This window comes from Lissotriton vulgaris, chromosome 2_1 (assembly GCF_964263255.1).
Source record: "Lissotriton vulgaris chromosome 2_1, aLisVul1.2, whole genome shotgun sequence".
NCBI classification, from domain to species: domain Eukaryota; kingdom Metazoa; phylum Chordata; class Amphibia; order Caudata; family Salamandridae; genus Lissotriton; species Lissotriton vulgaris.
In genome coordinates this window covers 1,617,579,052-1,617,606,859 of record NC_141687.1, presented here as the reverse complement: position 1 = coordinate 1,617,606,859, position 27,808 = coordinate 1,617,579,052, and the positions used below count along the sequence as shown (strand labels likewise).

Genomic DNA, 27,808 nt, shown 5'->3' with positions numbered 1-27,808 from the left:
GTCACTGGGGTCAGTGGGAACACCACTGATTTGGTCCAATTTATTTTAAGCCCAGAGAGTGCACCAAAGCGGACCACCTCCCTCAGTACTGAGGTTAGGTTCACCTCCGAATTGGGTACATAAAGCAATGTGTCATCCGCATAGGTCGAAATTACCATTTTATACGTTGGGAAACTTACCCCCCCGGTGCCAGTGATACTCCCTTAGCGCACAAGCCAGTGGTTCGGCAACCAACGCATACAGTAAGGGTGAGAGTGGGCATCCCTGTCTTGTACCCCTGCTAATCTCAAAGGGGGCAGAGACACGATCACCTAGGCGTATTCTGGACGTTGGCTTCCAGTAAAATCATTTGCAGAAACGGTTCGCCTAGTCCCAGCCGACGCAGCACTCGCAACATGAACGGCCACCCACAGAGTCGAAGGCCTTCTCCATGTCCAAGAAGATGGTAACAGCCTTCGCGTCCTGCCTAACATGCTGTCTGGTCCCCAATACAGTACAAATATTATAAGTTAGGTTCCTCCCAGGCACAAAGCCTGCCTGCTCAGGGGCCACCAGTTCAGGGGCTACTAACGCCAGCCGTGTTGCTAGTATCTTGGCGTATATTTTGGCATCTACATTTAGTAAAGACAATGGTCTGTACGAACCGCATACGTTAGGGGCCTTGCCAGGTTTAAGAATGGTAACTATTAAAGCCTCACGCATCGACTGTGGCATACTACCCTCCACACACATGTCATCAAAGAGAGAAGACAGATGAGGAAGTAGTTTATCTTTGAATGCCTTATAAAACTCCACTATCAGTCCATCCGCTCCAGGAGCACTATTTGAGCGCATACTAGCTAATGCATCTGACATCTCGTCTTTTTGTATAGGGAACATTAAGAACTCACGTTGTGAATTTGTTAATAGGGGCATTTGTATGTGCTCTAGATAATCATCCATCTCCGCCTCTAGATTCTCCGTCCTAGACGTGTACAGCCCTGAATACAATTCTCTAAACTCATTCAAAATCTTTTCCTCTGTCGTGAAAGTTTACCCGGTAGACATTTCTAGTTCGGTTAATTTCGGGGAACTCCTACTGTTGCGCAATATTTTAGCCAAGAGCGAACTCGGACGCTCACTCTCCCCGTATGTTCTGGCTGTCGCATATTTCTCCATGTGGCAGACTTCCCTGTCTGCCTCTTCGTTGAATTCTGCAATGAGGGTCTTGATTTCTTCTGTTATAGAGGGATTGGGCCCGGTCAGTTGTTGTTTCTCTAGGTCGGCCAGCTGCGTCTCTAAGTATTTCAAGCGTTGGCGTATTGATTTTAGGACACTTGAGTGCTTTGACATAGCTACTCCGCGTATAAATACCTTGAACGCCTCCCACACTATTTGGAAGCTATCTACTGAGCCTATGTTTGTTTCAAAGAAGGAGTCAATCTCTATAGCCAGCTCCCCTCTAAAGGTTTCATCTAATAACGAGTATGGGGGAAAGCGCCACGTGAAAGGGGGAATACGAACTAGCGGGGTCTCCAGAACCAAGAGGAGTGGCGAATGATCTGAAAGAGTGCGTGATAGAACAGTACATGAAAGTATATGTCTAGAGACTGAGAAAGAGGCAAGCCAGTAGTCTATCCTGGTATGGATGTCGTGATATGCTGAATAATGCGTGAACCCCCCCCCCCTCCCCCCCCCCCGTCAGTGTTCCTACCTCTCCATACATCAACCAGGTCTAACGTTAATAACTCAGCTTGGAGCGCCATAGCTGCGGCTGAAGGTCTTCGCTGAGGGCATGAAGATCTGTCTAAGTCCGGGTCCATCACCAAGTTAAAGTCACCCCCCCAGAGCATCTGCGCCATGGAATATTCTCGGCAGCACTTCGCCAAGTTCTCGTAAAAGTCTGGGGAGTCATAATTTGGACCATATGCATTGACCACAATAAGATCATGCCCCTTCCCCTTGCATCTTGAAATGAGATACCTGCCCTCTGAGTCTGCTTGCAACAAACCCAATTCCAGCTTGGACCTAGGATTAATCCATGTCAGAACCCCTCTGGAGTGTGTTGTGAATCCTGACGCTGTGGTGTTACCTGATATGCCCCAACAAAGAAGCATTTTGCTTGTAAGTGGAAGGTGCGTTTCTTGAATAAGAGCTTAGTCAATATTATGCCTCTGCAAATAACTCAGCACTTTCCTAAGTTTCCGATGATCGTTTAACCCCCTTACATTCCAAGTGAGAGCTCTAAGGGTTTCCCTAGCATCACCTGCATGCACTTTGGTAATATTCGTCATCTGTGCCATAGGGATGGGCAATAGTAACCTGGCGTCTCAGAGCAACATGAATTCGCCATGCTGGCAGGCGGAACAATCAACAATACTTCAAACTGTGTCCCATCTCCCCCTTCCCCCACCCACAGCAGACCCACCCCAACCTGGTCCATCAGAAATCTGACCCCCACCCCGACAACAGAACCCCAACTTTGAATACTAACAGCACAACCATGCTTAACGCGCAAGGGCCAAGGTAGCCTTGAGTCATAGTCTCTTCCCAAATCTCAGGTCATTCGTTCAGCCCTTCGCCTCCCTCCGCCATGCACAGGTAGTGTAATCAGAGCAACACATTCGTAGCTGTAATAATAACATCCTCACTGCACCATCCTACGCATAAAGCCCTGTACGACCAATGTCCGTTATACAATACAAAACATTGCAAAGTGTCCAGAACTGGATGCTGTGAAAAATGAGACATCAACCAAGTGACGAGTTACCAATCATCCCCCCCTCCCACCCTCCTGCCCCAAATCGCTCATCTTTCCGTAGTCTTCATTCTCCGGAGTCAATATCGCTATCTCGTACATCCACGCCGCAGGGCTGGTCAAATCCAAAAAGCGAAGGGTGACAATTCCGCATGAGACTCTCAGTCTTGGTCGTCCAATCGACTTCCGCTCTCACCCGCGTCCTGTGCTTCTGCATTGTGCTCGTTCTGATCCCTCGACCATCGCTTCATCGCCTGCTGTAGTTCTTTGGGGTCCGTGAATATGTGCGAGTGGCCTCTCCTATTAACTCGAAGCTTGGCAGGGTATAACAGCGCATAGTACAGACCCATTTCCCTGAGACGTTTCTTGTGAGGGATAAATTGCTTACGCTCTTCTTGGACTTTCGCCGTAAAGTCCGGATACAGAGATATAGCCGAACCTTCATATTGGAGCGATTGTTTGGCCCTGGCCAGCCGAAGTGCAGTGTCTCTAGCTCGATAATTAAGTAGCTTCGCAATTATGGGTCGAGGAGGCGCTCCGGGCTTGGGGCGAGGGCCTAGGGACCTGTGCGCACGTTCCACTATAAACATGTCTGAGAACACTCCTTCGCCTAGGAGGGTGGTGAGCATCTTCTCCGCAAATTGTTCTATCGTCCCCGTATGTGTACTCTCCGGAAGGCCTGTGATGCTGAGACTGCTCCGGCGCGAGCGTGCTTCCAAGTCCTCTGTCTTGTCCTGCAGGACTTGCATCATTCTCTCCATGCGTTTCTGCGCCGTGTCCAAGTCGGTCTGCGCCTCCTCCACTTCCGTCATCCTCCTCTCGGCCATATCATGTTTTTCAGCGTGTTTGTCCAGGCGCTCTGCCATCCGATCCATCCTGTATGTCATAGCGTCCATTTTGGTGCCCAGTGCAGAGATACTGGACTGGAGACTCTGCTCCATGTAAAGTAGCATCTCTTTGATGTCCGAGCTCGCCACATGAACCTCCTCTGTTCTCGCTTCTTCCCTGTTCTCTGGAAGCGGGCTATGTTGTTGCAGCCTCCTTTGCACAAATGGCAGTCTACTCTGTGTTTTGTCGCCTTTACCCATCTTGCACTCTATGGACCAGTCGTCGGGGAGCAGTCGTACTTCAATTATGTTAAGGGCTCTCAGCAAAATGCGGTACCACTTTTCCTCTCTCAGAGGGGGCAGACTTCACAGGGTCTGTCTCCAGGCATCAGCCGCTGTGTCTTATGCAAGCACTTTTACTCCGTTAGTGTATGCCTCCGTAGCGCTCCACAGAACCACCACCTCCCACGCAACAGGAGTGTATTCGGGCACAGGGCACTCTCAGGCAGAGCGGGCACACTCACTCAGCTGTTAAACGGGTATTGCCATCGTTGTAGGCGTGGTCGCTAGAAAGGGGGGCTTTAGGCGTTTCGCCGTTCCTCCGAGGATCGCCACCAGCTTAGTGCTGCCCAAGACCAGGACTTCAGCAGGCGCTCTCTCAGTCGGCTGCCCTCCGCCAAACTGCTCTCCCAGGGTGGGGAAGGGGGGGAACAGCAACACTCCCCTCTGCAAGTACTGTAAGTGGTTCGTGCCAGCAGCATTCAGTCCAAGCAGGCACCCCCCAGTCACCTCTCCCGCACGTGCGATCGCTGCCCACCGCACCAGCCTCGGCAGTGTGGTGGACCAGCCAGGGGGACCGCTGGCTTCTCCTCGCAGGCCCCGGCGGGCCTCTTAAGTCACTGGGGAGCTAGGACAGCTACTTCTGGAGGGTGGCGCAGCGTGCATACCTCTGTCCACTGTAGCGCCGGGGCTTCTCCACTGCTACGTGCCACACACGCTCGGTGCTCGCTCACCCTCTGTAGTAGTTTGCAGGGAGGAGGGGGGGGGGGGGCCGCGATGACACCGCACCGTTCGTAGCCAGCAGAGACCGCCCCCGATCCCTCGTCACCAGGTGTAGCGCGTCGCCGGAGGTATCGGAGCTGAGACCACGGCCCCGGGACCTCTCCGGTGTCAAGGGTTTCCCGTCGCGTTACGCTGCTCGGGCACTGGACGTATCCGTGGTCGCGGCGTCACGGCCTTCCAGGCTCCCAGAGCTCATCGGACGCCGGCACCCGCCGGCTCACACGGACTGCGAAATTCTGGTGTCTCCGGACGCGCCAAGATCAGGGCAGTTAGGGAAGTGGCAGGTGAGCCCTAAGGGTCGCTCTGAATTGATAATTTAAGGATCTTTATGCCGTGCACGGCGGAGCTCCGGCTCTAAGCTGCCATCTTGCTAGCTGGCTAGCTCCGCCCCCCAGCTGTTTGTCTATTACTTGTCTTTTTCAACAGAAGAAATAGACTCTATTATGAGCAACCTCAACGTAATTGCAGATGCCAACATCAGCAATACAATATCACAAACTTCAGAGTGGGACAAATTGACGGAAATGAAACGTAACCGCATCAGAACCATACTGCATGGAACCATCCTGAAGGAATACGTAACCAACAACATAGCCCCAAAAGACTTACTAGTTACCAACGCTCCTAGGATATTTCCAGATGACCCAGAGAAAGATTGGGCCCTCATAGCATGGCACTGTACCCACGATTGGATTATACTTATTCTTAAAACAGCTGTACGACTGTCTGAAAAAATCCAAGTGGAGATACAAATGACGGAAAGCCAAATCAAAGCCACCATTACAGGATACAAGAAGAAGCTGGATGACCTTAACAAAGAGATAAACGAGTACAGAGACAATCTTACCCAACAAAAAGTACTTACATTTCAGAAAGATCTCAAAAAATTTACATTTGTTAAGGCATACCCATTCTCTGATCCAGACTACAAAAGCACAACAACACCGGACCCAGACTCGGATGCTTCAAGCAATACTTCCAATAGCTCTAATAGCAGCGGAGGATCCAATAACAGCACACCAAGACAAAGACAACGAGGAGCCTACAGAGGGCATTACCAATGGCCACAATATAATTCGAGCAAAAATATATCCTATCACCAGACAACCCCTACTTTGAAAATATCAAATTCTGGCGAAGATATATAGACGACGTCCTCACAATCTGGCAAGGCCCACAGGAAACACTAATGGCATTTATAACTTGGCTCAACAACTGTGACCCGCATCTGCACTTTACCCACAGCGCAGACAGAGATAAAATGGTTTTCTTGGACATACAAATCCAAAGAGAAAATGACACCCTTACAACAAAAACCTATTTCAAACCCTCTGCCAAAAACAATTTGTTGAGGTACGAAAGTTTCCACCCTCGCCCTTTAAGGGAAAACCTGCCTTACGGCCAATATCTATGCCTACGGAGAAACTGTAGTAAGCTGACAGACTATAAGCACCAGGCGGAAGACCTCACCAAAAAACTAAGAAACCGTGGCTACCCGTCCAGAATCATCTATAAGTGCCAAAAAAGAGCAAGAAACCAGCAGAGACAAGCCCTACTAAAAGAAACAATGAGAAACAACGAAACAACTCCACTCACATGCGTTACTACCTATAACGCCATTCCAAACCAAGTCAGCAGAAGCATAAACAAACATTGGTCTATAATAAACTCAGGAATCTTTAAATGGGAGAAACCACTGTTCTCATACAGGAAAGCAAAGAGCCTAAAAGACAGTTTGGTTAACACAAGACCCAGGAATACAACAACGAATAACAACCCCACCCTCACCCAGATGTGGGGCCTCCCGCCGGTGACAGGACACTCTAGATGTGGGGATTGTAGTGTTTGCCACCTCACTGATAACACCAAAACTCTAAATCTAGAAACTGGCAAAGTCTGGGAGCGAAGATCCCATACGAATTGTAATAGCAGCAATGTTATATACCTGATCACATGCACTTGTGGAAAGCCTTATATAGGTATGACAACACGCAAGATAAAACAGCGTATCTGTGAGCATAGAAGCACGATTCGATGCTAGAAAAATACCACCAGACTCGGGTCCCAATGTACAATCACGCCTTTTTGAAAAAGAGCAACGGTGGATTTACAGACTTTCAACCCACAAGATGGGCCTTAATGACAATATCCCATGGGCTTCTGTCTTAAAATAAATAGTGACCTCTTGAGAAACACAACATTTACTTCTCGGTCACAATACTCTCCTGAACCTGAATCCTTATGACAATCATGTGCCTGTCCCTTTAAGTTCCGATGTAGTTTCACATTCTAATGTCGGAACAGAATATTGTCCCATCTGCTCAGATGACTTGGTGGCCCCAAACGAGTGAGCGCTCGTCCCCCGAAGAGCTGCTCCCTTGACCAGAGTCTCATACTATCATGTTCCCTATGGATGCAATGTATCCATTACTTTTTTCACGCATGCGCTATGCTTTAGCGTATCGTCACCCAGGCAACCAACGGCCCTTCTCACTCCCCGTAGTCACGCTTCTCCGGACTAGTGACGCAGTCACCACGTGACCACACCGGGAAGCGACTATCACTTTAATACTGGCGCTCGACTGCACGGCAATTGTAGCAGCGCAGCGGAAGGTAGAAGTAGGTTATGGGCCACTCTCCACGCCAGTAAACTGTAAGTAAGGAATCCTTCTTACCCCCACAGAACCCCGATGCAGGCATACGCCATTCTGCGAGTACGCACACAGATGCGGCCACATTTACCGCCCTTTTGCAATTTTGAATAGGCTAACCTTATCACGGGTACTTTATCTTCTATACAGAATACGTTGTACTGCGTGATGTGCCTACCCCCTGCCCGACGAAGCACCACAACTAACTACAAATAGTAAGCCTGCCGTCTGCCATGCAGTATCTGTGACCCTCTCTATGTTACATGTTTGTTAGTCCTGTGTGTCTCCTGTTTGAAATTTCGGACATATCCCGTAATTGTTAAGGGCCACAACTGCCGGGCCCATGATAAATAACATTACGCACTAAAACACCTTTCCAATTAGAAGGCAATGGCGATCATAATCTAAACATAACAATTTGTGACTTCACCGCAATAGAATGCTACTGCGATAAAAATAGAATTATTGCATGCGATTGAGCACGCACCAATTGATACTTATATATCGGTCCCTGGCACTAACAGTAAGCGCTCACGGACACGATATTATCACGCTCAGTATCTCCAGAAGTTTTTCCATCCATCACTGTGGCATGAAGTATGAAAGCACTGAGAACCTGCACGACGTAACAGGCTAGTAAGAATGTTTGCGCCTGACACCTGTTTACTTTCTCTCCCCAAAGGTTTTTTACTTTTGCTCGACATTTTTTGAGCACACTAACTTTTGCAAAATTGCCAATGGAATAGAAAGGATTTAGGATAAGGTGAGTCTTTTAGGGGACCTACACCGTCCATCTCCTTGGTCCTGATGAATACCGGGTATTTTTCCACACGGTAGAAACATGTTGACCAATTCACCTTAACACATACAGAGATACTCAGATCGTAACTCTCCTCCCAGTATCTCGCCCATTATTTTTACTATTGTCAAGTTACTTTTTAATAAAACTCACTTTTTCAAGTTAAACCAGGACAATTTTTAACATTTATTTTTTCTGCACCCACATTCACAACCTGCTCCACTGTACTACAGATGTCGAAGCACACCCTGGTGACGCTAGGCCACGAGGGTGGACCCCGATGATGAAGCATGTCACCACTAGGTGGTGAGTGAGGGGTTTCTTATAAAAGGAATATTTATTCCTCCTCTTGGAAAACCTTCAGCCCAACTTCGGGTGATACTCCTCCATTTATTTTCTATAACAGTATTACCAACCACAGCAAAAATTATGTATTTTCGCAGTTAAATTATGGATCGCAAACACGCGGGTTCAGCACTATACAAAGACTACTTAATGGAAAAAGTAAATGTCAAATCTGGCACAAATGGGACGCCATTTTATGGTAAATTTACAAAACATCAACCGTGTAAAAAGAAAAGCGAACCTATCACATGTTTCCCCACTCAGTTTGCGATGTGGAAATAAGAAACGTCCATCACATAACCCTAAATGTTCTTTACTGGACTGAAAAAAAGACATTTATAGTGCTGTGGTAACCTGCCTGATCATTACTCTGTTGCACCACCAGCCCTTTTGTTCAGCCTGGGTTTACGCTGCAGGGAGATAATCCCTTGAAACATCGTGTGAATGCTTTTGTTTTATTTAATTCGGAATATGACTCTGAATGGCAGTAAGAACGGGAAATGGAGGGGTACGGCGCTTGCAATTTGTGTTTCCATCATACAAAGAACTGGCACTAACAGGTATCAATAAATACCCAGCTGAAGCCACCTTTGCTTCCGCACAAAATGACCCAGTCCCCGGAACCATATAAGTCTTTCAGCATACTAGCTCCCGCATCCGGTTCTACTTACTATAGAGGAAAAAGAGGGAAGCAGGATTTTAAAGAGGTTGCAGAGAAAGACTGAGCTGAGCACCAGCAGCCAGGCGCAGCTCTCCGTCATGTTGCCGGCTACCGCCACAGCACACGCTCTCAGAGGCTATTTGTAAACCCAAGCCCTCCAGACAACGGCATCCAGAACTCCATTCTAATTACACGCCAGGCACCGCGAAAAACACCACAACACACATAAAACTCTGCTTCCACCAGCCTCGACGTTTAAAAAAAATTATTATTAATTACAAGTAAGCCATCTGCGGCAACAAGCTGGTGAGGGAGCTAGGCTAAGGCTCCGCACTGCCGTGAGGTGTGCAGACGATAATACTGGTCACGTGACAACGCCGGGCCCAATCAGGGACAGTCCAACTACACGCCAGGCCCCGCGAAAAACACCACAACACACATAAAACTCTGCTACTTCCACCAGCCTCAACGTTTTGTTAAACATTATTATTAATTACAAGTAAGCCATCTGCACCAACAAGCTGATGAGGGAGCCAGGCTAAGTAACATGAAAAAAACCAAGTACAGAAGGGTTACCCAACACGACCACGTTTCTCCGAGGCAAGGCAGAAATGCCTCGAAGAAAGCATCGCCATTTAGGGATTTGGGGCGTGGTTTTCGTTCTCTCCTCTTCCCATTGGCTGGAAGGTAAAATTCCAGCCAATGGGAAGAGGAGAGAAAGAAAACAAGAAAGAGCTATGGTAAAACCTCTCCTGAAAAAGCCTAGTCTTGATCCGGATCCACTGGGTAACTTTCGCCCTATCTCTCGCCTCCCTGGGACTAGTAAATGAGCTGAGAAATATGTCAACACAGAACTCTCGACATTTCTGGAGTCCCACAATCTCCTTCATCCCTCTCAAACGGGCTTCCGCCCGCGTCAAGGAATTGAAACAGCGTTGTTGGCAGTTGTCGAAGAATCTAAAAAGATTCTCGTTGCTGGAGGGTCAACAGCAATTATCCTCCTGGACCTTAGCGCTGGCTTTGACACGGTCAACCACCAAATTCTGATTCATTGACTCAGAGGTTTGGGGGTGACTGGGGAAGCGCTATCATGGTTGCAATCATTCCTGGACGAGAGATCCTTCCAGGTCTTTGAGGGTGATGTCTCCTCAAAACCTCTACCTCTCCAATGCGGAGTCCCGCAGCGGTCGTCCTTGAGTCCATCTCTTTTTAATGTCTATATGACTCCACTTGCAGAGATTGTGCTCCCATTTGGGGTTCATATAGTGACTTACGCTGACGACACCCAACTGGTCATAGCATTAAACCACACTGACAATGCCTCTATCGGCCTTTGTCCCTGCCTAGTAGAAGTAGTCAAATGGATGCATCAATCATACCTAAAGCTAAATGGTAACAAGACCAAGTTGATGCTCCATGGCAACCCATCCCTCTTCAGTGCAGATGCTCTATGGCCACACTGTATGGGCCCCGTCCCTGTCCCCAAGACCCAGATGAAGAGTCTAGGATTCTGGCTGGATCAGGATCTCAGCTTCATGGTCTAACCACGGAAGGTGGCGGCTTTCTGTTTCGGCATCCTATGGATGCTCTGTAAAGTGCTCCCTCTTCTCCCTTTTTTCGCGCAAGAAGGCTTATGGTACAAGCAATTATTCTTTCCCTTCTGGACTACGGGAATGCCCTTCACCTCGGAGCTCCGGTTTCGACCTTCACAAAGCTCCAAACTTTCCAAATCTGCGCTGCAAGGATGCTTATGGGGATCTCGAACCCGCAATCCGCAAAGCACGCCTTGAGGCCGCTCCACTGGCTTCCTGTTCGGGAGAGAGAGAGTTAGCTTTAAAGCCATGTGCATTGCCCATAAGATGCTTACTGTCACAATCAACCACTCCATAGTCCAGCCTTCTGTGGCAAATAGACGGCTGCGCTCTGAAGATTTAGTTCTGGCTGCTGTTCCCAGGATTAAGAGGGCCAGAAGTGGCGGTCGCCTATTCGCCTACAACGCTGCGAAGCTGTGGAATACCCTTCCCCTCTGTCTATAGAGGGAAACTAGCCATCTAGCCTTCCGGAAATTATTGAAGACCTGGCTGTCCTTCTCTGCTACTGCGTTAGCGTTGGGATGCCCTTGGGTAGCCATGCGCTCAATAAGTGTTGCTTCATATCTCTTTATCAATCATGCCTTTACCATGAAATTTGTAGTAAAGGCATGAGTGTTAAAGATGCGGTCAGGGTTCAAACTGCGTTGTTTAGGCATGAGTGGTTAAGGCATACGTTTTTGTATCATACAACCCCTTGTGCAAATGTGTAGATAGCAAACTGCACTACAGCGCTTTGTTGCAAACCAGCTAGATTTGCCTAATATATATACACTTCTACATACAATTTTCTGTAACCCTAATGTCAAACTTTCTTTAGGTTGGAGTTATATATGCACATGGCTTTTTAAACTGCTGTTCTGAAAACATATTTACAATGGAGATACCTACTATGGACTAATTAACATATGACTTGTTTCATCTTGAGAAGACCGGTTTGGCCTCAAATTCGGTTTCCTCTTTTAACTTAATGGCTGTTTCTACTGTATTTACCTACAGTCTCCCTATTGCTGAAATCATTACAGTGTGAGAACTGCTGTTCCTTGATGTTTCCTCTCATTGCTGACTGGTATATGTCAAACACAAGGAGATGATGGACGGAGTGCTGAAACTTTTCAGACACTCCCCCCCAGTCACAGATCTGGGTTGAATCCAACATCATTCTTTAGCTCACTTTGCCACCTCAGTCCAGACCCAGCCATATGCAAATCAGTCTTGACCCTGTGCCTCATGGGAACAGTCCAGCCCGAACTGCCTGCCAGGTCTTTCCTGAACCGGAAACAAGCATCCTGGGCCCGGTTTCGGGGTAACAACCTTCATCAGCCAGGCTAGCTTGAATCCTTGTGTTTGCTTTGTTCACTTTAGTTGGCAGGGTATGCCCAGATGTCGGTCCCTTGCTCACTTTGCCACTGGATTCTAGCTAGTCTGGCTGATCAGGGCTGTTACCCGGAAACCGGTACCAGGATGCTTGTTTCCGGTCGTGGGAAGACATGGTTTGGCAGTTCGTGCTGGACCTTTTGAATAAATGATTTGATTTAGCATTATTTCCTATTTTAATTCTATTCCTCCATTGTCTTTTCTGGGAGTACGTTGCAATACCTGTGGGTGGCCATTAGTGGTGCTGGACTTACTCCAAGACTGAGCTGGAGTCGTTTTTCAACTGTTTTGGGTCTTTTTTAGCTATAGTAATTTTGGAACTGCAGTTTGTGAACAGCAGTGGGCTAACTTTTGTGGGAGGCTGTTTGTTCCTCCCTAACTCCCTCCTTCATCATAGCACACCAGTCATCCTCCACCTTACTCTGTACCACTCCAGTTTAAATCACATCACTGCACTCTACTCCATTCTGCACCACTCCACTCTATGCCACTGCACTCTATGCCTCTCTACTCTAATATGCACCACTCTACTTTATGCCAATGCAGTCTACGCTATCTTACCCTACGCCACTCCAGTTTAGGTCACTCCACCCTACTCTGCAACACTGCACCAATACACTCTACTCTATACCACTCCACTCTACGCCCCTGCACTCTATGCCAATCCACTGTACGCAACTCTAATCTACTCTTCAAAACTGCACTCTATGCCACTGTACTATACACCACGGTGCTCTACCCTGCATCATCCCACGCTACGCCTCTTCACTCTACTCTGCAACATCACACTCTCCACCACTGAACTCTGCTACCCTACTTTGCACTACTGCACTCTATGTTACTACACCTTGCAGCACTCCACTCTATGCCATAATACTCCACTTTGCACCACTGTAGTCTACACCACTGATCTCTATGCCAGTGTACTCTACTCCACTCCACTCTAGACCACTGCATGCTCTACCACTGCACTCTACACCACTCTAGTCTACGCCACTCTAAACCACTGCACTCTACACCACTCTACTCTGAACCACCCTACGCCACTGCACTATATGCCGCTCTACTCTGCACTACTGAATTCTATGCCCCTGTGCTCTGCATGACTCTACTCTACACTACTACACTCTCAGAACTTCACTCTATGACACTGCACACCACAGCATTATACTCTACTCTGCACTACTCTATACCGCTATAGTCTGTGCCACTCTATGCCAGTCTACTCTACATCACTGATTTCTACGCCACTACACCACTGCACTCTATGCGACTGCTATCTGCAATGCAACATTCTAGTTTTCGCCACTCCATTCTGCAACTCTATATTGTACGCCATTGAATTCTATGTCGCTGCACTATATACCACTATACTCTGCAACACTCTACACCAATCCATTGTATCTACATCACTCCACTCTACTCTAAGCCACTCCACTGTACGCCACTTACGTGACTCCACTTTATGCCTCTCCAATACATGACACTCTATGCCACAACACTCTACTCCACGCCATTCCACTCTACGCCCTTCCACTCTACACCATTCCACACCACTCTCCTCTACCCCACTAGCCTTTAGCCATGCTGAACAGCAGCCACACGAGACCTATCGGCTTTGCCAAAGCTTGTTTCTACTTGTATTCTTTTTATTTATTTTGCATAGGTGTTTAGTGTGTGTGTGTGTGTGTGTTATTGTGGTTGTGCCAGAGACTGAAGGCAAAAATGAGTCAGTGGATGGAGGAATAGATGCAGGAATGCAAAGGTGAGTGACAGTGCCTGTATGGTGACTTATTAAGTACCTAAAATCATTTAAGACACAAAAGGCGCTACCATTCTTAAGCCAGGCCTACTTGCATTGCCAATGCTTTTCCTAGTTCAGAGCACCCTGCCAGCATTTAAATAAAAACTAGTTTTTAATCATGAATATTTAGCTACCATAAACGTTAATCAAAATTTAAAAAAATCTACATTATACTCACACTGGTAAGTAGCTGCTCCGTTATTGTACAGAACAATGTAGAGAACCAATGTAAGCTGAGGCACGTTCTCAATGAATGTCTCAAACAGCCGGAGCATGCTTATGTCATGGGTCAGGTAATAAGCATAGCTGTTATATGCCGGATATTGTGCCCCTTTTCTGTAGGCCTGGAATCCCACCTCCAGAGCATGTATGCACCTGAAAGAGAGAACAAGTCCGGTAGTTAGTAGCTAATGAGCATTTGACTAAAATGAACAACTGCGATTAAGAGCATGTATTCTTCACGTACAGTAATTAATTATTCCATCATTATTTTGCATTAAGCACGTTAATAGCAAATACCTAGCTTCAGAGAGCTTCGAAGCACTTTAGAAAACACATTTCAGGAGTACAAGACCATGAACAAATTACATTTAATGTTATGGAAGCAAAGCAAACTTAATGATGGAGAGAGAAATTCTCAAAAGTGCGGAATCCAGGAGTGGATGCAAGTTCCAGGTCTTCGGCCGAGGTCATATGTTTTTAAGCCTGTGCGAGGGCATATGTAAGACATCACACACGAAGAGCTAACCTGGTGTTCAGCTTTCACTGGCATTCTGGTGCAGTCCCATTTGGCCAAGGGTGAAGTTTAGTTCCTCTTGTGGTAGGATTTGAGATGCTTATGGTCAAATGTGAGGCTGAACGTAACTAAATTATTAGGTTTTTTTCTGAACTTTAGGAGTGAATCGTTCAAAGTATAGTTGGGGAAGGTGTGCAAGTGTGTTCTCTTTGCAGCACTTGGTTTCAAGCAGTGTAATCTATTTTCTCATTATATATAGCTAGTCTCTTGGAGAAGTAACCTGAACATTCTAGGACGAGAGAGCAAGGTAGAAGCACATGGTGTTTTAAATGGAATACTAACCTGCAGAGGGAGCCCAAAAAGAAATGTTCACGATAGGAGGTAACGTGGTCATATTTCCATAGGGCATAGAGCAAATTGTAAATCTTCCTTTAGAGAGGGAAGAGTGGTGTCTAATACGACTCTAAGGAGAGCACTTCTTCTAACTTTATATGGAAGAGCCAGGGCCTGTAATGTTTGGGGGAAGGGAGCAGGCCTTTTCAGTTTTTGGAGCCTTACATGGTGCAGGTATTCTAGATTTGATGAGCGTTGTAAAAGAGAAGCTTGGCCTCAACATGGAAAATTATTGATTTTTACACAAGCAGTGTTTGGGAGCATCCTCCTCCTAGGAACACAGCATAGAGTTGTAGCATGATGTCACGTCCTCTGAGTCAATAAACCTAAAAGAAGGACCACAATTCATTAATTTTTTCACGGCGGCCATCTTACAGTGTGTTTTCAGTTAATCCACTTTATACACCTTTAATGTAAGACGCCTTGTAAACAAAAGTTATTAAGCCCTGGATGGGCATTTGATTACCAAGCATATTGCACCAATCAATCATATAATTGATTTCAATAGCTACATTTAAATCGAATGAAAATATTTACAGGGTGTCAGGGCTGCAGTAATGTTTCTTTTGAGAAAAACATAATTTCAAATCTCATAATAATTAATGTAGATAAGTCCCTATGAGAAAAAACCATTGTGTTATCAAATTATTGACCAAGATGTATGGCTAATTCCTCTTCAGTATTTAGCCCTTGTGGAGACTTGGTTTGGAGATATATATATATATATCCATCTAAGTTCTTCAGCAACAGACAAAGCCATGTATTAACCCATTAACCCTTTAATTGCTGGACATCGCGAAACCCCAGTTTATCAGTGGCAACAAAAAAGAAAAACACAGAGGAAAAGAAAAGAGAAAAGAAATTAAAATTGTGACGGTTTAAAAACACCAGGATCTCAAATGCCAAGCATTGAATAAAGGAACAGTAAAACCCTAAAATAAAATTCATCATTAACTGTGGGAATCCCGGTCCAACAAAAGGTAAAGCGCCATACTTTTGTTTAGGGTGATATGCAACAAAGATATGTTGCGCCTTACCAACGCCAATACAAGCTCCGGGAGGCTTAGACATGCATCTTGAAATCATACTTACATTATGATACAAGCCAAAGTGATTTGATTTTTGTTTTCTATATTCCTGAGGCATATTGGCGCTCTTTATATGACAAACTATTGCTGGTTAGTGGTGACCTACAGTTGATTTTCAAAGAGCCAGGTTTTCAATAATTTCCTCAAAGACATTAAACTGGGACTATTTTTGAAATGTATTGGTAGCATGTTCCATAGCTTGGCTATTACTGCTATGAAACTCATCCCTCCCCAATGTGCGCTCTTAGTTTGAGGGATCACCAAAAGCTTGTCAGCAGATGATCGAAGATTTCTTTTTGGAATGTACCAAATAAATAATGTTTTAAGTAGTCTGGGCCTGACTTTTGTAGTGCTTTATAAGCTAGGCAAATAGATTTAAATATCATCCTTTTGGCAACTGGATGCAGTTTGATTAGACCGTGCAATACTGATTGAGGCTTGGGAAAGTCCAAAAGCAGTCGGGCTGCTGCATTTTGTAAGACCTGTAATTTCTGTAGAAGTTCTTTTTGTATGTTTAAGTATAATGCGTCGCCATAGTCAATCTGGACAAAGCCAAGGCAGACACAGCCGTTTTTTTTGCAAATCCCTAGGAATGAGGGACGTATTTTCCTGACCAGTTTTAGATTTAAAAAAACACTGCTGAAGTTAGAGTGTTGACCTGATCCTTGAAAGCTAATCCATCATCAAAAATAATCCCTAAATTCCTCACTTTTTTCATCGGCAAAAGGAGGGATCCCAGCTCGTTTGGCCACCAACTGGAGGATCAGAAGTCCGGATAATTGCCCAGAGCACCTCCGTTTCTCAGAGTGCAACTTTAAACAGTTGTTTTTAATTCATTCATTAATCTGGGTCAGGCATATATTGAAACGGTTGGCTGTTTCTTTTAAATTGCTGGACACTGAAACAATTAACTGTATGTCATCAGCATATAAGACAACTGAAAAACCAAAGGACCTAATAAGCTTAGCCAGTGGTGTTACATACACATTAAACAGAGTAGGACTCAGAGATGAGCCCTGTGGTACACCACGTGGCAGCCTAAACTGTTGAGAGTAACATACTCCCATCTGAACAAATTGAACCGCATCTGCTAAAAATTATTTGAGAAGTTTAAGAGCTTGATCTTTAATTAAAGACAAGAAGAATAAGTCGGCGAGAATGATATGATCAACAGTGTCTAAAGCCACTGAAAGTCTAATAGTAACAGGATGGCCTTCCCAAATCTAGGATGAATCTTAAATCTTCAGAAGCCATTATAAGAGCGGTTTCCATACTGTGTGCTTTGCGAAACCCAAATTGCGTTGGATCCAGTATTTCATTTGCTTTTATAAAAGTGCTTTATCTAGGACCTTTGCCGGAAATGGTACCCTGGAAATAGGTCTATAGTTACTGGGTTCCTGCACATCCAGATTCCGTTTTTTTAGCAGAGGGGATATAGAGGCCATCTTCCAGTTCCCTGGAAAATGGCCTGCTCTAATGAATTCATTGAACAAATTAGTCAGCTGTTCACTTATAAATAGTGGTGCCAGGTGTGCTATTCAGGGCGGTCATGGATCTAGCGGTGAGCCAGAGGTGGTTGTAAGTATTAGCTTGTGTACCTGTTCTATACTCAAAGAAGAAAAGTTCTCCCATCCTTTAATAACTGGACGATTTTCAAGAGTTGTTTGATCTACTGTATAATTAAGACTCTGATTGGTAAAAGAATTAAATACATCTTCCACTTTTTCCTGGAATAACTTAGCTAGAACATTACAAAAGGTCTGACCGCCAAAGTTGCTTATAGGTTGGGGTGCTTTTGCTAAACTTTTTAATGTGCAGAATAGCTCTTTATTGGAATTTTTAGACTGGGCTATCATTTCAGTAAAATACATTTTTTTCTCTTCCATGATAAGTTTTTTTATAATCTGTTATGGCTTGTGAATAGTGCTTCTTCTTGACTAGGTCGAATTTGGATCTACACTGTCGTTCTTTCCTTCTGCAAAGCTGTTTTTGTAGTCTAAGCTTATCTGAGAACCAAGGTTCTGAAGGGGTTTTTCATCACTGAGAGATCAGTTTTATGGGGGCTAGGGAGTCAACCACAGACTTGATCCAAGAAGAGTATGAAGAGACTGCCAACTCTACATCCGAGATAAAACTTGATGTTGAATTTACTAAACAGGATCAAACTCAACGGGGCTGATGTTCTTCCAAACACGACTTTCAAAAGAAGGTAATAAATTGGTAGGTCTTTCTTGAGTTGGCGCTATACTAATTCTAAAAGTTACTGCCTTATGGTCTCACCATAATAGTGGTAATACCTCAATTACCTTTATTGTCGAATTGTTTGTAAAAATGTCATCCAGAGTATGGCCTGCTTCATGTGTAGGGTGCTTCACCAGTTATTTTAACTCAAAGTTCGCCATTAAATCGACCACAGATGCCGTATCGCCATCATTCAAATTAAAATCTCCAAAAACGAAAAAATATTAGGTGTCAATACTAGTTTCAATGAAAGGACTTATATTGTGGAGAAATGTATTTCTTGGACCAGGAGGGCGAAAGATCAGGATGCCTCTAAAAGCATACGTTTTAGTAAGTTCAAATTGAAATGAGAATACTTTGCATTCCAAGTCACTACTCGCTGGGGATCCCGATACCAACAAGTCAATAGCCAGCCCCCCCGCGTTTCCCTGTTCTAGCAGCTCTATGAATTAAGTATCCTGCTGGGATTGCTTTGACCAGGCCTGGATTGGAAGCCTGGTCAGCCCAAGTCTCAGTGATAAATACAACATCAAACTTGTGCATACTTACCATCTCTGCGAACTCAAGTCTATGTTTGACTTTTGATCGAGCATTTACCAAAGTTCAACAAAAGCATTTAGGTGTCAGTGTGGTTTTGGATCCCTAAGATTTATCCAGACGACTTGCTCGTATACCATCATCACAGGAAATACAGAGTCCACAGGATGTGCATTCTAAAGGACCAGAACAGGGCTCAAGTATAGAACAGTTGCTTTATATCATCGTTCATTATAACATTGCAGGTTTCTGCACGCAGTTCATCCGGCATTATCAAAATTTTGGTCTATCCAGTGATGAGATAGGAAGTGAAATGGCCACAGGTTGTTGGTGTGATCAGTGGTGCTGCGGAGCTGCTAAGATATTTAAAAAATGCATGTTTGCTCGGGGCGTGGCCAAGATGGCGGCGGAGTAGGACGCCTTTCCGAGCCGCTCCGGCGCTGATCCGACAAAGCTTCTAATAGCACGATCCTGAGGGAGCGAACCCGCTTCAAAAGTGGAGAGGAGGTCTACCTAACGAAGCGGTCTGCTGTGGCACGGTCGCTGGAGCGGTGAAGCCCCGAGTTCGCCCTTGAGATCGATCAGACTCCGCGGCCTGTGCGACCCCGGCCTTTCCTGATCTCAACGTCCGGCGTGGGAGGTGGGCGGAGCCCCTGAGGTCCCGCCTTGAGACGCCGAAGCTAGCGGAAGGTGGAGGGACACTTTGTATCATCGGGCCGGAGGGTCTGGCGGCAGCTGTGGCTTGGAGTCCCTGGCCCGCAAGGTGCTGCAGAATCGCGGGATTGGCGAGAAGAGACCCACAGGGGTCACCGAGGGGGTGGTACAAGACTTCTGCACGCTGAAGGTGATGGCCCTGAGCGGTAGCGATTTCCCTGCCCATGCCTGGAGGTGGTGAGCGACACCGGACCAGCAGATCCCGGCGAGACCCGAGCCACGTGGGGGCTGGAAGAAGCTTGGGGGTCAACGACAGCACTTGGACTCTTGCTCGCCTGTGCACCTGTGAGGACCGCGGCTCGTACTGCCGTACACGTGGAGCTCAACACAGCTGCGGACTATAGAGTGCAGCCTGGTGCTTGATTTGTGGTCGCCCGCTCTAGCCTGGGCCGAGCGACGCAGCCCGCCATCGTGTTTGGCCACGTGGCGCTTGGTCCGGACGCTGTGGGCCGCCATGTCTAATGCGCAACGCAAACGGGGCCAAGGAAAGGATAATGCCCTGAAATCTTCCCAGCAGCCGGCATCCCCTGGAGCTAGTGGGTCGTCGAAGCAGTCGGATGACGAAGCGCCGGCGACAAAAGCCTTCATGACTGAACTCTTTGCCTCCATTAAGGAGGACATCTCCGAACTCCGGGCGCAATTAGCCTCCGATTTGCGGGAGGTGCGGAGAGATGTTGACGGCTTGGGCGAGAGGGTGGCGACCCTGGAGGACCGGGATCTAAGTGTGGCCACCAACGTGCACCTGCTGCAGCAGGATATAATTCACCTCACCGAGCAAAACCTGGACTTGCAGTTGCACACGGAGGACTTGGAAAACCGCTCCCGTAGAAATAACATTCGTATACGGGCGGTGCCATGGGACGGTGAGGCTGGGGACCTGCGGGGATATGTCCAGGAATTATTCCTCCAAATATTGGATGAAGAAGATACAAAAGAGATTCAGATGGACAGAGTGCATAGGGTTGGGCTGCCCCGGCGTGGAGGGGGCCCCCCCCCTGATATCCTTGTGTGCGTCCATGATTTCCAGCTTAAGGAGCGGATTCTCCGCAAGGCCAGAACACTCACGTCGCTGCAATTCCGGGACCATCGCCCCCAACTGTACCAGGATCTGGCGGCCTCTACCCTGCAGAAGCGGCGGGAGTTCCGCCCGGTGACTACATTCCTGAGAGAACGGAGCATCGCCTATTCCTGGGGTCATCCATTTAGGATCATCTTCCGGTGGCAGAATCGTCTTGCGCAAATCCGCACGCTTCAAGCAGCGAAGGACCTTCTGGGCCTGGGAGATGTGCCGCCCTCGCAGGCTGCGGCTGCCTCTCCATCTCGGAGGCGACGCCGTTCATCTTCCTGGCAGAGGGTGGGTGATTCACCTGCCCGACAGCGGCCGGACCTCTCTACCAGCTTGCAAGAGCGGGGCAACGCTGTGGCGTCGGTGGCATCGGCCACGTTGGCTGACACGCAGCAAAGCTCCGGAGCGGCATGACCTCATTATCTTGATGGATCGGCGCCGGAGGGGTTCGGGCCTTCTGGTTGGGGGGTATGAAAGTACACCCTCGACTATGGCCATGGGGGATAGTGTACTAGTCCCTCCGGCCTGCCTTCTGGACGGAAGGCCTCCTACGGACTTCGGCCTTCTGGACATGATGAGTACTGTTTTTGCATTTAGATTTCTGTTTCTGCTCTTGATTTTGGTTGTGTTTCGATTGGGGCGGGGTTGGGAGTTGGGGAGTTCGGGATGTTGGGGGGGGACCCGTGACGGTTGGACTGGGGGGATGCTTGAGGTGTGGCTGAGGGTGTGCGTGTGCATTAGTGTTGTGGATGTCATTGCACTGGTAGATTGGCGACTGTTGGTCATCTCTTGTGGGCGGGCTGGTCTGGTTGTGGGGTGGGGGACAATTGGCGTACTGAGAGCAGTTTCTGGGATTTATATTTGCTATGCCGATTAGTATAGGGGCGTGGAATATTAAGGGCATGAATTCACCACAGAAGCGGCAGAAGGTTTTGAAGTATGTAGTGGACCACCACCTTGATGTTGTTGGGCTGCAGGAAACACACTTGGCGCGGAAAGATGAGATGAGGCTCCGCCATAGGGCCTATCCCATTATTTATAGGTCTTCCGCTGCTACGAAACACAGGGGAGTGGCACTCCTCTTCAGAGCTGCATTGCACTTTCAACCTGTGGAGGTGCGTCACGACAAGGAGGGCCGTTGGCTAATGGTTAATGGTCTTATACAAGGACGATTGTGCACTTTCGTGGTGGTGTATTTGCCCAATGCTGGCCAGAATAAGTATCTGCAGGACCTGTTGGTGAAGGTAGGAGACTTTGCAGAAGGGCACTTGTTCCTGTTGGGGGATTTCAATCTGGTGCGGGACAGGGATCTGGACAGCTCAGGGGGACACAGGGCGGGTACAGGGGTGTTTTCTGGTTCCGCACAGCAAGGGGTGGGGGAGCTGGGTCTAGTTGATGGCTGGCGTTTTTTTCACCCTACCACGAAGGACTATACATTCTTTTCACACGTGCATCACTCCTATTCCCGCTTGGATTACATTTTCCTTAGTCAGTCCCTTCGTGGGAACGTGCTGGATGCCGCCATTCTTCCGATCTCGGTGTCGGACCATAGTCTCTTGGTGCTTAATCTTCGTTGGTCGCCGCCTGACGCTACGTGTCGAAAGTGGTATTTTCCGGCGTCTGTGGTCAGGGACGATGTATCTAACCAAGCATTGCGCCTTGCTATCCGTGAATTCTTTGACCTCAACCCTCCGTCGGACACTTCGTTGGCGACCACGTGGGACGCCTTTAAAGCTACGATCAGGGGCACGTGCCTGGGTGTCAATTCGCAGCTTAACGCATTGCGGAGGAAGGAACGTGATGCCTTGGAGGCTGAGGTACTCGAGCTCGAGCGGGCTCACAAACTTAACCCCTCGAGAGTGACCCTCCGCCCGTTGACGGCGGTACGGGGCAAGTTGAAGGCGCACTATGCCAATAGGGCCGAGCTTACTCTCCTACGACTGGGGCGTCAATCATACTCTAGCGGCAACAAGATTGGCAGGCACTTAGCGCGACAATTACGGGACAGGAGGGAGAGGGAATACATAGGGGGGATCAGAGACTCCGCAGGAGTGCTACACCACCGCGACGGGGCGAAGGCGGACATTTTTGGACGCTTTTACGCCGACCTGTACACGGGCGACGCCCTGGACGCTGCGTCACAGCGGGAGTTTCTACAACGTTTGCCGCTACCACAGGTTTCTAGTGAGTGGAACAACTTGTTGGAGGCACCGATCTCGAGGGAGGAGGTTCTCTCCGCCATCAAAAATTTGAAATTACATAAAGCCCCCGGTCCGGACGGGTACACAGCGGTCTTCTACAAGACGTATGCGTCTGAGTTGTGTGATTTTCTGGTTACCCTTTTTAATGATATGGCGACGTCCGGACTGAACGCAGGGACTTTGGCAGAGGCGGTGATTACGGTCTTGCCGAAACCGGGGAAGGACCCGGAGCAATGTGCTTCGTTCCGTCCCATAGCCTTACTTAACATAGATGCGAAGCTTTATTCGGCGATTCTGGCCAGCCGACTCCAGGACCTGCTTCCGGCGATCATACACCCGGACCAGTCCGGCTTTATTAAGGGCCGCCAGACTCACGACAATACCCGTAGAGTAGTTCACCTTATCGAGAAAGCAGACAGGTTCCGCATCCCGGCTGTACTGGTGGGTCTAGACGCGGAGAAGGCCTTCGATCGAGTGGATTGGGGCTTTCTGTTTCAGACGTTGCGAGCATTCGGCTTCTCTGATAGGTTCATTACTATGGTGCAGGCAAACTTCTGTAGCCCACGTTCAAGGGTGGCGGTGAATGGCCACCTGTCGGCCTTTTTTCCACACTCGCAGGGCACCAGACAGGGGTGTCCCCTCTCCCCCTTGTTATTCGCGCTCAGCATTGAGCCCCTAGCAATGGCAGTGAGGGAACATGAAGGTGTGAAGGGCATACCGTTCACGGGAGAGCAACACAAGATTTCCCTCTTCGCGGACGATGTCCTGCTTTCGGTGGCTGATCCTGCTGGTTCTCTACCTTGTGTCCGGGATATTTTGCTTGAATTTGAGGGAGTGGCTGGCTTCAAGGTTAATTATGGCAAGTCCTACATTCTGAATCTGACCTTATCGCAGGCCGATGTTGCTCAGGTGAGGGCGTTGACGCCGTTGGCTTGGGCCTCGGGCTCGATTCTCTATCTGGGAGTTCACCTGACTCCTACGGTGGGTAGGTTATTCGCGGCCAACTTCCCGCCCCTGCTGGCTAAGACGCGGGCGGAATTGGAGAGATGGAAGCCTAAATTCCTGTCCTGGTTAGGTAGGGTGCACGCGATTAAAATGGTCCTCCTCCCCAAATACTTGTATCTCTTCCAGGCCCTGCCTATCCCGCTGGATAACTCTTTCTTCCGGCAACTCAAAACGATGATCTTGAAATTTGTCTGGCAGGGGGGTCGGGCGCGTCTGTCGTTCGCACTCCTGCGCCAGCTGCGATCTGAGGGCGGGGTTGGCCTTCCAGACCTGCACCTGTATTATAAAGCTGCCCAACTGAGGGTCATGGTGGAATGGTCGCAGCAGCTCTCTGAGAAACACTGGCTGCATATGGACCGAAGCGTGGCAGGTCGGTCCATCTGGGATTTAGCCTGGAAGCCGAAGAGAGATCGTCCAGTGAATGCGTACCTCTGTACTCCCACGGGCACTACGCTGAAAGTGTGGGACACTTTGGTCGGCGATGAGAGGTGGACGACCTTCCCATCTCCGTTCACTCCATTGCACTTCAACCCGGCCTTCCCGCCGGCGCTTGACGAGGGGCCCTTTGACGCGTGGAGAGAGGGTGGATGCAGGGCGCTGCTCCATCTGTTTCACGGCTCTGATCCTCTGACCTTCGCTAATTGCATGCGGGATTACCAGGTGCCGCAAACTGATAAATACAGGCATATCCAATTACTACATTGGGCCACGTCACCGGGAGTGCGGGAGGCAGCCACGAGGCCTCCTTCTAAATTTGAGGCTTTTTTGCTGAAGACGTCCACTATGAAGGGAGCCATCTCCTTCCTATATCAACTGCTGCTTCAATCTGAATTGTCTCCTAGGCCGCGTTATATGGAGCAGTGGGAGGAGATGGTGGGGAGGGATATCACCGATGGTGAATGGTCGGCGCTGTGGAGGGATCTGACCCACTTCAATCACTCGATCCACCTAAGGGAGGCGCATTTAAAAACTCTCACGCAGTGGTATATGGTTGCGGCCCGGCTTCATCGTATCTACCCGGCTACCTCAGATAGGTGCTGGAGGGGCTGTGGCCTTCTGGGGGACTTCCGCCACATTTGGTGGGACTGCCCACTTATCAGACCATTCTGGGATGAGATTCTCTCTCATATCAAGGATATTTTGCGCTATCCTATTGAAAATTCTTTGGCCTTTGTACTTCTGGGCCTACGGGACCCCGGTCTTGAGCACCAGACGCGCGCGGATAAGAAGATTCTATGGCTCTGCTTGGGTGCAGCCAAGCTTACGCTGGCGGCAGCTTGGAAGCAGAAGGAGGCACCGGCGATCTCCCTTTGGCATGCGAGACTCTGGAGGCTTCTGAGCCTGGAACGAATGGCGGACATCTTCCTCGGCAATTACAAAAACTTTAAGCACATATGGGGCCCCTTGGTGTCCTTTCTGTCCACTGGTCTGCCTTCAGCGGTTTGCCCAGCATTATTGAGGACCTTACATCTCTTTCAACTTTAGTGTGCATGCTGAATGAATGGGGTGTGTGTGTGTCGCCGTCACGGGTGGTAGAGGGGGGGGGGAGGGGAGTTGTGTTTTTTTCTTTTCGGTGCTGCAACCGGGGCATCTATTCTCAGCGGACGATGCTTTTTTGTGCTTCTTGGACTATTAGTAGACCTACTTGAAGGGACTATTTGATTTCGTAAAGACTCTGCTCCTGTGGGGCAATTTATACAGCTACTCCTTTCCTGCGAATGTACGGGCCTGTTGCCTGATCTTTCTTTTAGCATTGTATCACTGCCTCCGTCCTGATTTGCTTTCTTTCCCACTGTGTGGGATCATCTGTGCGCCCGATGTGGTATATTTTGTTTCTTGTTCTTTTTGTTCACTGCAAAATAAAAATGTTACAAAAAAAAAAAAATGCTTGTTTGCACTTTTCAGTTTGATTAAGCAGTTCCGAAGGAAAGACTTTACGCACATTCAAGGACCTTGTGGTAGTTGGTAGACTCAGGTTCCGCGTTTTGATATGTTGTACAAATTGTATGATGTGCATGAAATCTGTCAATTTTGAAAAGTCCAGGCCTTTTGGCCCTGAAGCTGGTATCCAATTATGGTGGCAGCTTGTACATGAACTCAATTGTGTGCCCTCAAATTTTAGTAGTGATCTGTTTAATAAGTAACTTTTAAATTACATGTTTGCAAAACATGCCATGGTTTGTGGTGTCAGATCTTTCATACAGACCAGGATTGCTTGGCAAAAAGTTCCAATGCCGCTTGAATAAAATATGTTTCAGAGATATATTTCAAAACAGGCAAATACATAGAATATGTAGAAAGTCAGAGTGGATATTGACAAAACCTCCAATCCTTGTTCTCCATTGGTTTGTGCCATCTTGGAAGAACATCGATTGATGGTAGAAACCCAAGTCTGACTTGTAGCTCTTTAATTTTTACATAAATTGTTTCATATGAGTTTGCACAGTTGTTGCCTTGTAGGTATAGATGGTCATCCAAGCATGATTAAGCAACCTGAATTTGGCTTTGTATTCCCACCAAGAAATCTGCTTGACTGAATGACTGGTGGGGTAAGTTAATATGCCAGAACTGTTCTGCTACCAGATGTTTAATTGATGCTGCTAATTCCCCCGACCAGATTTTTGTGTTCAGTGGCACATTCAATACTATTTCTTACCATAGTAATGCTATTACTGCGTTTGTTTTTGCCTGCCTCAGTAATGATGCATATTTAATGAAAGACTCTTCTTGTACCAGTTTTTTGTCTTGGAGGACAAATTCCAGTCCAGTTTGACACTGGGGGGGAACTTTGCGGCAGGTGGAACATGAGGCGAAAAACTTTGCTCTGTGCCATATTCAAGACGCAAGCGGATTTTCCAGGGAAGATTTCCAGGCCGTATGTCAGCATTGGTAGATATTTTGCCTTTATCGCTGTTAGTAGCGGCTACCAAGCTGAACTTTACAGCTTAGTTGCCAGTGACTGAATTGCTGCAATTTGTGATGCCACACGCTAAGTGCAGACAATTGGACCAGCGTTCCTTAAGCCATATACCTAGATACTTAAAGGTTACGCTTCTACTCACCAAACTTCCCCAACAGTACCAGGTCTGCTTCTTAGTTATCCTTTTACCAAAGATGACTCCCTTTATTTTCTCAACTTTATGGCCACTCAGTAGTCAAGCAGTATTGATGCAGTGAGGATAGCAAAGTGCTCAAGTCTATGCTAAAGAGAGTCAAATAGAACGGTTTAGTGTGCTAAAGTCACCATATTCGTTAGCTTTCAGGAACATGCAGCGTTGAATTGAAAAACCAATTTTTTTACCACAGTTTTGGCACTTTTCAAAGAGGTAGCCCATTTTTTTGTGCTTTCAACCAACTTCCAAGTTGTGGTAAAAACCAGTGTGAAACCCATAATGGATCTAGGACAGCTATATATTTCTAAAAAGTAGACACAATTCTGAATTGAGCAAGAGGTCATATGTGTAGCTCCCTCAAGGGTTTCCCAAAGAAACAAACTGATGAAATAAAGAAATATTGACTATGCGTAGGACAAATCAGCCATTTGTGACAGTGTTTTCATCTGTAACTTTTTGTCACGATGGCCGGCTTACAAAAGCAATGTACCATTATGTTTGCTACACCCTTTTGGTTGTGGGGATATATAGGTTTTATAGATCATTTAAGAACTCCAGGTACCCAGAGTCAACAACTGAGCTGCATAGTACAATGGTTTTTCATTTTGTATTGAGCACAGCCCAATACATATGATGAAATATGCAGAGTGACAAATAGGTATCAAGGTAACCTATGTATTTCTGAAATGGGCACATGATATGGTGTTTAGGACAGTGGTTATTTGTGCATCTGTGTTTTTGTGGGTACCCAAACGAGCATATGATTTAGGGGTATTTTTCAAAATGTCTTCTTTCTTACACGCTGGCTTACATTTGGAAGGCACAAATTCAGCAAAATCCAATTGGTAATGTCAAATATGTT

At 47.4% G+C, this 27,808-nt stretch overlaps 1 protein-coding gene across 1 annotated transcript in view; it reads right to left on the bottom strand.

Moving 5' to 3' along the window:
- The window catches only part of XKR8 (XK related 8), a 92,396-nt gene that overhangs the window by 23,298 nt on the left and 41,290 nt on the right, over positions 1-27,808 (bottom strand). Inside the window, exon 2 of the mRNA XM_086957491.1 lies at positions 14,031-14,227. Coding sequence (XP_086813617.1) covers positions 14,031-14,227 — 197 coding nt within the window. The remainder of the gene's footprint in view (positions 1-14,030; positions 14,228-27,808) is intronic.